Raw genomic sequence first — 13,285 nt, forward strand, 5'->3', positions numbered from 1 at the left:
CCCAGACCATCCAGGCCCTGCCCAGACCATCCAGCCCTGCCCAGACCATCCAGGCCCTGCCCAGACCATCCAGCCCTGCCCAGACCATCCAGGCCCTGCCCAGACCATCCCGGCGCTGCCCTCACGACTCCATCCCGCCCCCGCAGGCCTCAGGGCAGGAGGATGAACGGAGGAGCCTGAGGGGAGGGCGGATGGCATGGCGGGAGGCCTTGCTTTCATTTGTCTTTGTTTCCTAACGTCCCCAGCTGTTTGAAGTGGGAAGAAAGGACTTTTCCTCGGTGCACTCTCTCTGCCGGGATGTGCGGCAGCGATGGGGCTGGGCTGGCAGCAGGTGGGCACAGCCCGAGCTCCTGGCATTTCGGGTTCCCTGTGGCAGCAAGACGCTGCACTAGAACTTATAAATCCATTGAATGAACACCTCAGTGACTAGGCACCACCGCTTTGGGGTGAAGACAAGGCAGGGAATTGATGCCAGTGTGGCTGTGACCCTCCCCAGTTTGCATTCTGATGCAAGCCCAGAGAGCCCGGCCTGCGCAAAGCACTTTGGAACAGAAACAAGCACGTTCTGCCAGAGTCCTGCAGGAAGGCAGCAATGGCAACAGGAATCTGCCTGAAGCTAAAACTCCCTGAAATGCATGTATGTGGACTTAGAGTCCCCATGGGCAGCTGGTGATTTCCACCTAGGCTAACTCAGGCACAGGCAGAGAGGCGAAGGCACTGGAACTGGAGAGCTGTCCTTTCTCAACACAATGCCTTCCTTTTGCAGGCCTTGCGTTGGGAAGCCTGTGCTCAGGGGTGCCTTGGAACAGGACTTTTCCTCTTTGCAACCCCTGGAAATCACCAGCAACGCCATGGGCCGCATGGCCCATAAAGAGGAGAAGGATCTCTCCTCAAGCGTGCCCTAAAAGTGTCTGCAGGAGATTTCTTAGGGAAAGTTGCTGAGTACTCCTGGAGCTTTCTAAATATTTCCAAATCAAACTCACCCTGCAGTCAATGATAGCAGAGATGTGCCCTGTGAGTGTTAAACCCGGAAGGAAAAAGAAGTGTTACTCTGTAACCTGTTTAATGTTCAGAGAAGCAAATCCTGTTGTTCTCTCCTAACTGTGCGTTTCCTTCTAAAATACAAACTTGCTATGCTCATTTTGCTTTCAAGTACTGATGTTACTACGTCTATTAAGATAAAGTAGGTGCACTAAGAATAAAATATCAGAATACTTTATTTTCTTTTTTTCTCTCCTAGCAAATGCTGTGTTTCCTTGCTTTAGCTACATATTAGAGGCCTGAAAATTGCCTGGAAAGAACCTACTTATGGCACCAAAGTGATTTTAGTGATCTTTTCTGTGCAGCTTAAATTCTGCCATGTATAACAGTCCTCAGTTGTTCTAAACTTAAACCTTTTACCTCTCACAGGCTTATTTTTCTTTTTTTTTTTTCTTTCTTTTTCCCTTTTTTATTTTCTTTTTCTTTTTATTTTTCTTTCCCCCCCCCCCCCAACACTGTAAGAGTAGAACCAGCTCTCTTTTTCATTTGTTTAAATGATTTGGGCTGAATTGAAGGTACTTCTGAGTTGTATGGGGAGACGGGTGATTGGCATGGTGCTTTCACAGGGTGTGGATATTGGGCCAGGGACAGGCAGTGTGGAGAAAACAAAAAACAGAAGGGAACCAGAAAGTTTCAGAAGTTTGAAGACATTCTCCGGGCCCACACTCCTGCCAGGCTTCCGATTGTCAGTGTAAACACGTAGGTGTTTTGAGTCTTCCAAATAACCGGAAAGAACACAGAGAGCTGGAAAAGCCTGGGCTCTGCAGTCCCTCTGCACCACGAGGCTGGGCAGAAGGACTCGTTTATCCCAGAGGTGCTCCCAGTCTCAGCTCACTGCCAGCCCAGGCAGCTGAGTGCTCTGCAGGGACACGGTGAGAAGAGATTTCCCTCGAACCCACACCTCCCTGTGCTGGCTTTGGCTGGGGCAGAGTGCATTTTCCTCCCCAAGGCTGCTGTGGGGCTGTGTCGGGATCTGTGCTGGAAACAGTGTTGGCAACACAGGGATCTGGGGAGGCAGCGTTAGAAACACAGGGATGTGCTCACACAGAGCCAAGGCCTTTCCTGCTGCTCAGTAGCGAAGGGGACACCAGGAACTGGCAGGGAACACGGGCAGGACAGGTGAGCCAAGGCAAATTCCAGACACTATTGTATCATGCTCAGCAGGAGAAGGAAAGCAGCCAGCAGCTCCTTTGCAGTGAGGGCCTTCGCTCCAGGGTGAAAGTGCAGCATTGGCAGGAAGGAGGCAGAGAGCTGAGCTGCTCTATTGGAGTGGCAGCCAACCTGCGGCAGGAGTAGTGCAGGTGGAATTCGCAAATTCCAGACACTATTGTATCATGCTCAGCAGGAGAAGGAAAGCAGCCAGCAGCTCCTTTGCAGTGAGGGCCTTCGCTCCAGGGTGAAAGTGCAGCATTGGCAGGAAGGAGGCAGAGAGCTGAGCTGCTCTATTGGAGTGGCAGCCAACCTGCGGCAGGAGTAGTGCAGGTGGAATTCTTTTCATCCTATGGGCAGTCTCCGATTTTCACCTGGAGCCGGAGAAGGAAACAGCAAGAGCCCTGGCGACGAGGGCACGGCGCCGGGCTCGGCCCCGCCGCCCCCGCTGCCCACCCCGCATACAGTGAAGAAGAAGAAGAAGAGGCAGCTAAAAGCGGCCGTGGCTTTGGCGTGGCTGCGGGAGCAAGAGATGCTCCGGGACTCCGCTCACGCCCCGGAGCTCACGCAGCGGCCGGTGCTGGCCCGGGGCGCGCGGGGGCCAGCGGGGAACGGACAAAGCGAGAACGGACGAACGGACACGCGGACAAACGGTCCCTCCCCGCCTTTCAGTTGCAGCAGCGGCGGCGGCAGCAGCGGCAGCAGCGGCAGCAGCGGCGGCGGCGGCGGCAGCGGCAAAAAAGCAGCTAGTCTGCAGACCCTCGGCGATCCCGCTCTCTTTCCTGCTCTCCCTCCCCCGGCGTCGCGCACCCTGTCCCGGCGGCGCGCACCCTCCCCGCTTTCCCGGGCTTGCTCTTCCCCCTCCCTTTCGCGGGCTCCCTCTCCCCCTGCCGGGCGGGGCCATGCGCCCGGCCCGCCCCCGGCCCCGGCCGGGGCTGCCCCCTTCCCGCCCCCGGGCGGCGCGCCGCGCTCTCGGCTCCGCCCGGCTGTCGCCGGCATGGCTGTGGCGCTGCTGGGCGGGCCTCAGTGGCCATGGCTGGGGCAGCATCGCCTGTCCCTGGCTCCGCCTGTGCGGGCGGGGGCCCCGGCAGCGGCCCCGGCTGTCCCGGCCCCGAGCCCAGCGGCGGCCCCGGCGGCCCCGGCCCCGAGCCCAGCGGCGGCCCCGGCCCCTCCCGGGGCCCGAGGAGGACACACGCGGCGCGGCCGCTCCCGCCGCCTCGGCCGCGGCTTCCCCGGCCCGAGCTCCGCCGCTCGGCAGCGCGGCCGCCGGCCCCGAGCCGCCGCTGCCCCGTTGCGAGGGGGATGCCCGGCCCGGGGCGGCGGAGAGGCGGTCGGGGGCCGCGGGTGGCCCCGGGCCGGAGGCTGAGAGCCGCTTCTCGCTCGCAGGGACCACGGAGGAGGCCCTGCTGGAGCGCTACCGGGTGGGCTCGCTCCTAGGCAAAGGTGGTTTCGGCCGCGTGTACGCAGCGACACGCGTGGCGGACGGCGCCCCGGTGAGTGGCGGGGCCGGCGGCGGGCGGAGGAGGAGGAGGAGGAGGAGGAGGGTGGGGCTGGGCAGGGCGGGCGGCGAGCTGATGCCGCTGTTCCCCTTGGCTCGCAGGTGGCCATGAAATGTGTGTCGCGGAGCCGCGTCCGGCACTGGGCCGAGCTGGTGAGTGAGCCGTTGGGGCCAGCGGGAGAAAGCGGGGCGTGCCGGGTCCGTGGGGATAAGCCGGGGCCCGGCAGGCTGCAAGGCGGCAGGACGCCTGCAGGGAGGGAAGGAGGGAGGGAGGGAGGGAGAGGGAGCGGGAGCGTGGGCTCAGCGGAGGACGCAGAGCATCCCGGGCTGGCTGAGGGCATCATTGCGGAGCCCCGGCACGGCATCAGCCCCGCTGACGGCACGGTGCTCCTCCCGCAGCCCGACGGCACCAGCGCACCCCTGGAGGTAGCCCTGATGAGCAAGGTGTCCACGGGGTGCCCCAACATCATCCAGTTGTTGGAGTGGGCTGAGCTCTCCACCTGCATCTGGATGGTGATGGAGCGCCCTGAGCAGTCCCAGGACCTCTCCCGCTTCATTCGGGCACGGGGCTTCCTGTCCGAGGAAGTGGCGCGGGAGCTGTTCCAGCAGGTCCTGGTGGCTGCGTGGCACTGCACCATCTGCGGGGTCCTGCACAGGGATATCAAGCCGGAGAACATCGTCATCGACCTGTGCACGGGCGAGGCCAAGCTTATTGACTTTGGCTGTGGCACCTACCTCCAGGAGGCAGCGTACACCACCTTTGCAGGTGAGCCCAGCCAGGGCTTTGCTCCCACTCCCAGCATCTCGTGGGCCAGCATGTCAGGGCCCAAGCTTGGGCCTTCCCAGGGCTTCCGCTGCCCTCTTGCAAGCCCCGTGGCTTCTTGTACGAGCCCAGGTTTGTGCACGAGTCCCAGGTGCTGCTGGCGAGAAGGCAGCGGCTCGCCCGGCGTGCCCACGGATGCTGGGGCGAGGCTCTGGGGGCAGGCAGCGTTGCCCTGATGGACTGCGTGTGTATTCCGTAGGAACACCGGCCTACAGCCCCCCGGAATGGAAGGACCTCGGCTGGTACCACGGCGAGCCAGCTACCGTCTGGTCCCTGGGCATCGTGTTGCACCAGATGGTCTGCGGGAGGCACCCGTTCAGCAGGGGCCGAAGTCCCAGCCGGGGCCAGCTCCCGCTGCCAGAACGGCTCTCTCCAGGTGCATCCTCATCTCTGCGGCACGGGGGGGCGGGAAGAGCAGCGCTGGGAGACAGCGGCGGGCTCGTGAGCATCCCGCTCAGGCAGCTGCTGAGGAGGTGGCACACGTCCCACACTCCTCCCAAACGGAGGGTGCGTGGGGAAGCTTAGGGGCAGCTCTGAGCGTGTCCGGCATAGCCTGGGCGTGCTCAGGAATGGTGGGGCAAAGCGGACAGGAGCCTTCTCCAGCTGACTGGCGCTTTCTGCTTCCTCTCTGCAGACTGCCAAGAGCTCATCCGGCGGTGTTTATCCGTGCACTCCACGGACAGGCCGTCCTTGGAAGACCTGTTCTGTGATCCTTGGGTGCAGGATATTCATCAGCCGTAGAAGAAGGGAGAGAGCCTCACAGCCCCTTGGATCCATTGGCCTGGTAAGCGGCAGCTCCACACAAATCCCTTGCCAATAAAAATCCAAGGAAGGCAGCCTATTTTGTCATGCCCGTGTCACGGAGCAGGGGCCATGGGATGGGAAGACGCAGCTCTCGTGCTGGAGCTGAGCTGCTCTTGCCAGCACTGCTGGCCACCACGCAAGCTGCTTTTGCTTGTCCTGCTTGGCGCACTTCAGCTGGGGCCCTGGGCAGAACACTGACAGCCTGGTCTCTCCCACCCCCAGGGAAGAAGGAGCCCCCGGAGGAGCTGCACCAGGTGGGGCTGCTGCTGGAGACACGGAGGACGACGTGGAGGATGACAAGATCTCCATCGACCTGGCCCCCAGTAAGCTGAAGTCGATGCACTGGGATTCGGGCACCTGCTTCAGAGCCAGGCTCCACAGCCAACGTGCGGATGAGTCCGCAGCCAGGGGGATGCTCCCACACGTGGGCATTGCACGGGCTGGCTGGGCACCGAAGGCTCCCTGCCCGCTCTGCTGGGGCAGGTGCAGCTCATTCTTCAGTGGGCTGCCAAGCTGCTTTTTGGCTGTGCTGGATCCCCAATGGGAGCAGCAGCCCAGGCCCTAGCAACAGCCCCCAGCAGGCAGCGTGCCCTGGGCTGGGGCTGGGGCTGGGGCTGGGGCTGGAGCTGGAGCCGAGGCAGCCAGCCCGACACAAACAGTGCCCCACGGGGGGAGCAGAGGTGGCTGGGCCTCCCGAAAGTGTGCGCTTTGGGCCGCTTTGGTTCTCGGGCACGGAAGGGCTCGGGCTACTCCCCTGCCCTTGCTTGCTTTGGGTTCCTGTGATTTTTGGAGGGCAGCGCAGGGGGCAAGGAAGGGAGAAAGCATGGGTTTCCCTCCCCTGTGGGTGGGTTTGTCCCTAGCATGTAGGGCTTGGGCCTTCCTCAAGCCCCTACAGAGATAAGATTTTACTTTTCTTCTCGTTTCCCCTTTTTTTCAGTGTCTGTAATCTGTTTTCACTTCTTTGTTTGTTTTTTTCTAAAGGAAGCGTTCCAGGCGGTGTCCAGTCGGGGTCGGGCGGTGCTCGGGAGCAGCTGCGGCGTGGATCGGACGTGCCCTGGGAGAAGGCCGAGGACGTCGACAGGGACCTGCTTTTCCTCCCCGCGAGGTGGATGGCGTGAGGTGGGTCCCCATGCTGTTGGCACGGCTGGGCTAAGGGCGTTTGGGAGACGGCAGCGAGCAGGGCGGCATCCCGCTGCGGGCAGCTGCCCAGGAGGTGGACGTGCCGCGGCTGGCTGCGGGCGCTGGCACACGTCCTGCCCTGCCGCTCTCCTCCCGCGGGCAGCGATGCCGGACGGGCAGCTTTGGGCGGCGCGCCGAGCACGGGCAGCGTGGCCTGGCCACGGCGGGCCCTTGGCACGAGGGCGGCAGGAGCCTTCAGCTGACGGGCGCTTGGTGCTTCCTCTCCTTCCAGCCGAGCTCCAGCGCGGACGCTGATGCTGCTCCGGGCTCCGCCGGGGCTCTGCTGCGGGGCGGGAAGAGGCCGAGGAAGAAAGGGCGCCAGCCGCAGCAGAGACCTGCAAGGCGGCTGAAATTTGCAGAGCATCCACCTGCAAGGGGAAACACGACACCCCCCCAAAAAATAAACTTGTTCAATACTTTCTGAAATGGAATCAATCTGCCATGGCCCCAAATGCTAGTTTTCAGCTGCCTCCATCTGTATCTCGGCTCTTCTCGGGTCGTAGGTGATGATTCTCAATGACGTGCTCGGCCAATGCGCCGGAAGCTGGCATTTAGGATTACTCTCGGTTAGGGACTGGAAAAAGAAGGTTGAATGTTTTAGCAATGAAGAAAGATGAGTAGGAAACCAGCTGGCTGTGCTAAGGGTCACGAATAAGGGGTTGAATTCTTGGAAGAAAGGACAGGCACATAGAGTTGCTTGTCCTTTGTGGAAGAAGTGAGATTGCCTTAATCTCTGGACATGGCTCAAGTCTGGCATGTTTGCGTTTTCTAAGGCCAGGTTGTACCAAGCTTTCCCTGGGAAAGCAAACACTAAAGTATTTGTTCAAACACTCCTCTACTCCGCGTGCTGGTAGGACCTTGCCCCAGTTGTGGCCTGGGCTGGGCTTAATTTTCTTCCCAGGGGCTGTTTTAGGGCTGCGTTTGGCTTTGCACTGAACACAGGGCTGATGCCACAGAGATGTTTTTGTTCTTGCAGAGCTTACCCAGAGCCAAGGCCTTTCCTGCCCCTCACATGGTGATCCCAGGGATATCCCAGACCATGTCACTTTGTGCTCAGGATATAGAGTGGGGGGAAGGAGGAGGATGGGGGGATGTTTGGAGGGATGGGTTTTGTCTTCCCAAGTCACCCTTCCGTGGGATGGGGCCCCGCTCTCCTGGAGGTGCTGAACAGCTGCCCAGCCTTGGGAAGGGCTGAAGGAATTCCTTCTTTTGTTTTGCTTGTGTGGTGCCTTTTGCTTTCCCTCTTCAAGTGCCTTGATCTCAACCCACTCCAGATTTTACCCTCCCAGCTCTCTCCCTGATCCCACTGGTGGAGAGTGACTGAGGGGCTGGGAGGTGCTGCCTGGGTTGAGCCAAGACACCAATTGTCCGTGCTTTGCTTTGCAACATTGCACAACAAGCGCGTGTTTCGTTCACCTCGAGGAGTGTAACAAAAGTTTCCCGGGAGCTTCTAAGAGATAGAAATGCCCAACATATTTAAAGTGTTTATGGGTAACTTTAAAAAACATGCATGACAATGAGCCTGGAAATCGCAGATGCTTATTTACTCAATGCGTAGTAGGTAGCTCTTGTGATTTACTGTGAAGAAATATTCAGAGATCCCTTAGAGAGCTCTGCTCTTCCTAACTTGCTTCACTGGCTTCTTCTTCTACTTTTACATGTTTATAATTTGAAAATTATAAAATAGAATTCTATGTTGTCTTTCGGAGAGGTAAATCCAACTCGTCTTCCATTCTGACTTTCAAGAAATTTCAGTGTCAGAGTTTGTGAATGACAGTAAATTCACTGTCATTCAAATATCCTTTGTTAAATTAATACTGGAGGGTGTGACACGCAGCCTCATTCAGAGCCATCATTTGTAGGTGACACACATTAAATGCTTATATTTAAAGATTTTAAGATCCCACTATTACATTTTAGAGGAATCTGCTGTTCCAGAGTCATGACAAAATTCTAACAGATGTCAGTAGATCAGATGTTATCCTTTGGAACTCTAAGCACGATGGACTTGACTTCTCCATGCTGATGTGAAATGGTTCAGAGTAGTTTACAGAACCAGAGAATCGTGGAAGCCCGGAACGGTTTGGCTTGGGAGGGACCTTGAAGCCCATGCAGTGCCACCCCCTGCCATGGGCAGGGACTCCTTCCACTATCCCAGGCTGCTCCAAGCCCCAGTGTCCAGCCTGGCCTTGGACGCTTGCAGGGATCCAGGGGCAGCCACAGCTTCTCTGGGCACCCTGTGCCAGGGCCTCCCCACCCTCCCAGGGAGCAAGTCCTTCCCAAGAGCCCATGCAAACCCTCCGAAATGGGAGTATTCGCCATCACTTCCTCTTGCAGTTTCCCAGTTTCAAATGGAGCCGTGTGAACGTTTCAGCCTTTTTTGAAATTGTATTCCAACAGCTCATCTCTGGAGTTCTTTCCTTTGCCTCCCGAACCGTGTGAGTTGTCCTCTCTTTTATTCTGCATTCTACAGGGGCAAATGACGGAATTCTCAACTATGGTGGAAGGAAAACCTTTTTCCCAATGAGCCCAGTATTTGCACACCGCAGTTCTTGACCCTAAACTTGGGCTTGCACGTGTTCCATGTGCAAGAGCCTCTGCATTTTTCAGTGGGGCCTCTAGCCTGATTTGAGAAGGGAATTCTCTGCTGAGTGTGCAATTATCAGAGTTAATAGACACAAAAAAAGATTTTTTGGCCAGAAAAAGGATTTTTTTGGAACAGTTTCCACAAGCATTTCTGCCTTCTAATTATTTACAAACAAATTTCAGCCTGCAGCGATGCCTTCTAGAACTTTACAGCTGGGCATGATGTGCAAACAGAGTTTTTTAAAGCTGTGGCACATGCACTGATTGCTTTTGCGGTCCCTGATTTGTCCCTGCGAGAGGCTGTGTGACAGCTCTGTCACCGCCCTCTTTGCACACTGCTGTCCCAGCCGGCGCCAGCCGCTTTGCAGCTGGTTCGGAGCCCCCCTAGCCCGCCGCTGTCCTGGGGCTGCCGGGGAGTGGCCCGTGGGGACAGCAGCGCGTTGCAGGCTCCTTTGTGACGTGTGGCTGCGTGTGCCCAGAGCCCATTGTGACACCTGGGGACGCGGCCTGAGCGGGAGGCTATAAAAGGGCACCGAATGGCTGGGGGTGCTCACTGCCAGGGGAGCAGCTCCGTCTGGAGACAGCATCTCCCCGGGCTAGGGTAGCATCGGAGCGGCTCCAAGATGTCCACGGACAAGGAGATGAGCGCCGACGTGCAGCCCGAGAAGAAGTGGCGGATGTTTGGCAGGAGGCAGAAGGTGAGGGATGGGCTAGCAGGCGGCTGCCTCGGGGCTCGGGGCGGGCTTGCGGGCACGGAGGGAGCTGCTGTGCCAGGGGGGCCGTTTGCAGCGCAGAGGGCCAGCTGGTCCTCAGCCTTGTCGTGCTCCGCGCAGCTGTCCGACTGCGAGTCACGGGCAGCCCCGCAGGAAGCCGAGGAGCACCGTGACTGCCGTGCTGCGTCTGTGGCGCGGGCGGCAGCAGCAGGGAGCCGGGCAGCCCCGCACAGCCCCAGGGGCCGCGGCCAGGCTCTGCTGCGCTCGCTGCGGCGCGGCTGCCGTGCCATCGTGAGCGGGATGGCGGCTGTGACCCGGCGACGCGGCCAGCAGCCGGGGACACGGCGGCCCCTGCGTCGGGGCACGGGGACAGGGAGGGCAGCAGCAGCAGCCCCCGCCCTGGGGCCGGAGAGCCGGGCAGCTGCCCCGCACAGCCCCTGCTGGCCCCCAGCCCGGAGCCCGGCCAGCTGGAAGCTCTGGGTGGGCAGGGGGCAGGGGCAGCAGCGGGGGCTGCCCTGAGACAACCTGAGGTGGAGGAGCAAGCCTTCTCCATGGCAGACTGGGAAGTGGACAGCCCCGAAGAGCTGTCCCAAGAGGAAGACGGAACAGAGTCTAGCCAGTCTAGTGAAGAAGACAGACCTCCTTTGAGGCCAAGAGATGCCTGGGCAGAGCACGGGGAGCTTCAGCCGTGCACAGCCACAGGCCAAGCCCCAGCTCTGCCCAGCAGAGCCCCTCACAGCAGGAAAAGAGTCTTGACTCCATATCCAGTTAAGGACCAGTGCCCCCCCAGCCCCTCTCCCAGCCAGCTGGGAGATCTCCCTAGGCAGGGGGCAGGGGCAGAAGCAGAGCCATGCCCGTCAGAGGCACCAGCTGAGGAGGGGTCCAGCTCCGACGAGCTCAGATCGGTGTGCAGTTTGCCAGGGCTGGGCACAGCGTGGGCAGAGATCTCCCATCTGAGCTGGAGCACCGAGGAGAGCACCTCAGGGTCCCTCTCAGGTGAGGCATGGCCTGAAGATGAGGAGCCGAGCAGCAGGTCTGAGGAAGAGAGTGGCTCAGGCTCCTTCTCATGTGGGTCGTGGGCTGAAAACACACACCTGAGCTGGAGCACTGAAGAGAGTAGCTCAGGGTCCCTCCTAGGTGGGTCATTGGCCGAAGACACAAAGGTGAGCAGCAGGACTGGAGAAGAGAGTGGCTCAGGGTCTCTCCCATTCGAGGCCTGGGCCGAAGACACCGACCTGAGTGAGAGCATTGATGAGGGCAGTGCCTCTGTGTCCCTGCCAAGTGACTTGTGGTCGCAAAGCAGTGACCCAGCCTGGAGACCTGAGGACGAGAGTTCCTCAGGGTCCCTCCCGTGGGACTCTCCAGATGGCACCCGGGGACAGCAATTCCTGGAGTGGGACAGGCGGTCATTCGAGCGCTTGAAACGCCTGTGCCCACCCGTGGCCGTGGCCGTGGCTGTCCCCGAGCGGCGGCCGTCCCACTTCGGGAGGGCGCTCAGGGCTCTGCGCAGGGCGTTGGGGAGCCTCAGACATTTCAGTGCAGTGCTCCAGCCATAGGATCCATCCCACCATGGCTCCGTGGCGATGCCAGTGATGTGACACCCACAGAGGCATGAGCACTGGAATGAGCTCTGGAACGCTCTGTCCTTCCTCTCCTTTGCTCCATGTGTGTTTGTGGCCAGCCCCTGAGCCAGGGCCTGCAGAAAGTGGATGTGTTGGCTGGAGGATCTGCAGTGCCTTTGCACTGTCCCTCACAGCTCTTCGCATCCGACTGGCAGGCTTGGGATGGAGAGGTTCCCTTCCCCAAAAAATCTGGTTCAAAGACACCTTCACCACTCTGGCAAGGCCCCAGCCGAAGAACCTGCTTCTCCTTCTTTGTGACATGGACGTGACCAGGAAGCAAGACATGCCAAAGCAAGGGCCAAAGCAAGTCAGGGTTCTGGTCTGAGCAACCAAACCCTGACTTTGGCAGTGACATTTTCAATGCTCCGGACAAGACGACTGAAGGCACCCTCAGTCATTCTGCAGGTGCCACCAAGCTGGGTGGCAATGTCCATCTGCTGCAGGGCCAGGAGGCGCATGACCGAGGTGCCATTGTAGTTGCTGCCTCAAGAATTTGAGGAGCAAAAGTAAGAGCATTTAATAGATTTAAATTCCGTAGGTTAAAATAGATGTAGATATTAGTAGAGCTGTCTTCTAGAATTTAAGATAATGGGATAAAGGCAATCCCATGCCTTCTATTCCTGTTTAATTAAGAAATTACAAAAGGATTGGTAAATTATCAATAACAATAAATAAATAACTAAATAAATTCAATAAAATTAAACCCTATTAACTAAATCAACTAAAATAATTAATTAAACAAGGTAAAGAGTTCGGAAGATTTCAACTAGAGATTACTTGGTAAAGAAGAGTTCTTGGGAGCTTGTTTTTTTCTGATGGATAATATTATTCAGCACTCGGCCTGGAATATGTTCCTCTGGAATATGTTCCTCAGGCACTTGAGCTGTAGCTCTTGCTTGGTTAGAACAGGTTCCACAAGTTGCTTTTATTGAAATAAAATGATGGAATTGACAAATCAGAAGCGCTTGTTGTTTTCATTGCACCGTAGTCCCCCATTGATTTGGGGAAAACTGCTGAAGCCTTTTGGGCTCTGGGGCGTTGCAGGGTGTGCTGTGTGGGGCAGAGGAGAAAGGCGCTGCCTGGGGCGGGAGGGATGCAGGGACACCAAGTGCTTGTGACTTGTGCCACAAGGCCTTGGTCTGATGCAAGAGCTCCTTTTCTTGCCTCCACTTCTCCTCCTAGAGAGCTGCCCTGGTGCAGAGATCATTCTGTAGGGTCTGTGCAGGGAGGAGAACTCTCAGCTATGCCAAGGAGATTTTCCAGAACTCTCCGTTCTGCGGGCCAGCAGCTGCCAGGCTGTTTTGTGGAACTCGTTGTGAGGCACACGGGGATTTTCCTGCCAGGACGTTGGATCCCACTGGCTGTGTCAGGTGCCTGCAGAGGAGCTGCAGCACTCAAACGCATTTGCAAACGCAGCTCTTGCAGCCTGGCTGAAAATCTCCCGAGGCAAGGAGCCTGAGAGGACACGTGCTTGGCCACCCGCGTTGTGCAGCTGAAAGCTCCAGGATGCCACAACGTGCCACGCTGGACGCTGCCTGGCATTGGGGTTGATAGCAAAGCAGATGCTTGCTTTGTCTTTGCAGCCTCCGGCTGCTGCTCCCTGCCAGGCGAGCAATTGCCAGGAGATAGATGTGTGCAGAGCTGCCTGCGCTCCCTGAGCAGGCCTGGCAGGAGCTGCAGCACACGGGGTGGCAAGCCAGCCTGGCGAGGCTGCGAATCTCTTGGTGCTCCCCCAGAGGGGACTGCTGTGGGCTGAAAGGCTCCGTGTTTGCCCGGGGGTTCCACAGGAAAAGGGAAGATCCTCCCGAGCTCAGGCCAAGGGCAGCTGCAGCCCACTGAGGTGGGTGCTGAGCACCTCACAGCTGCAATC

General features: G+C 58.5%; 2 protein-coding genes across 3 annotated transcripts; both read left to right on the top strand.

The window, feature by feature from the left end:
* Positions 1–2,847: 2,847 nt before the first annotated feature.
* On the top strand, positions 2,848–7,188 carry LOC146434218 (serine/threonine-protein kinase pim-1-like). The gene is made up of 8 exons (XM_085068665.1): positions 2,848–3,683; positions 3,791–3,841; positions 4,088–4,454; positions 4,711–4,887; positions 5,146–5,295; positions 5,538–5,638; positions 6,297–6,434; positions 6,727–7,188. The coding sequence occupies exons 1-5, from the start codon at positions 3,093–3,095 to the stop codon at positions 5,250–5,252; spliced, it is 1,293 nt and encodes a 430-aa protein (XP_084924791.1). The 5' UTR covers positions 2,848–3,092; the 3' UTR covers positions 5,253–5,295; positions 5,538–5,638; positions 6,297–6,434; positions 6,727–7,188.
* A 2,269-nt stretch (positions 7,189–9,457) lies between these two features.
* On the top strand, positions 9,458–12,428 carry LOC146434219 (uncharacterized). 2 transcript variants are annotated; one of them, XM_085068663.1, is made up of 2 exons: positions 9,458–9,778; positions 9,914–12,428. In XM_085068663.1, the coding sequence occupies exon 2, from the start codon at positions 10,345–10,347 to the stop codon at positions 11,347–11,349; it is 1,005 nt and encodes a 334-aa protein (XP_084924789.1). In that variant the 5' UTR covers positions 9,458–9,778; positions 9,914–10,344; the 3' UTR covers positions 11,350–12,428. The 2 variants fall into 2 exon arrangements, with proteins under 2 accessions (XP_084924789.1, XP_084924790.1); XM_085068664.1 differs by having other exon boundaries at positions 9,914–11,069.
* Positions 12,429–13,285: the final 857 nt, after the last annotated feature.

The sequence above is a fragment of the Lichenostomus cassidix genome, chromosome 8, assembly GCF_008360975.1.
Source record: "Lichenostomus cassidix isolate B80296 chromosome 8, HeHo_3.0, whole genome shotgun sequence".
Taxonomy (NCBI): domain Eukaryota; kingdom Metazoa; phylum Chordata; class Aves; order Passeriformes; family Meliphagidae; genus Lichenostomus; species Lichenostomus cassidix.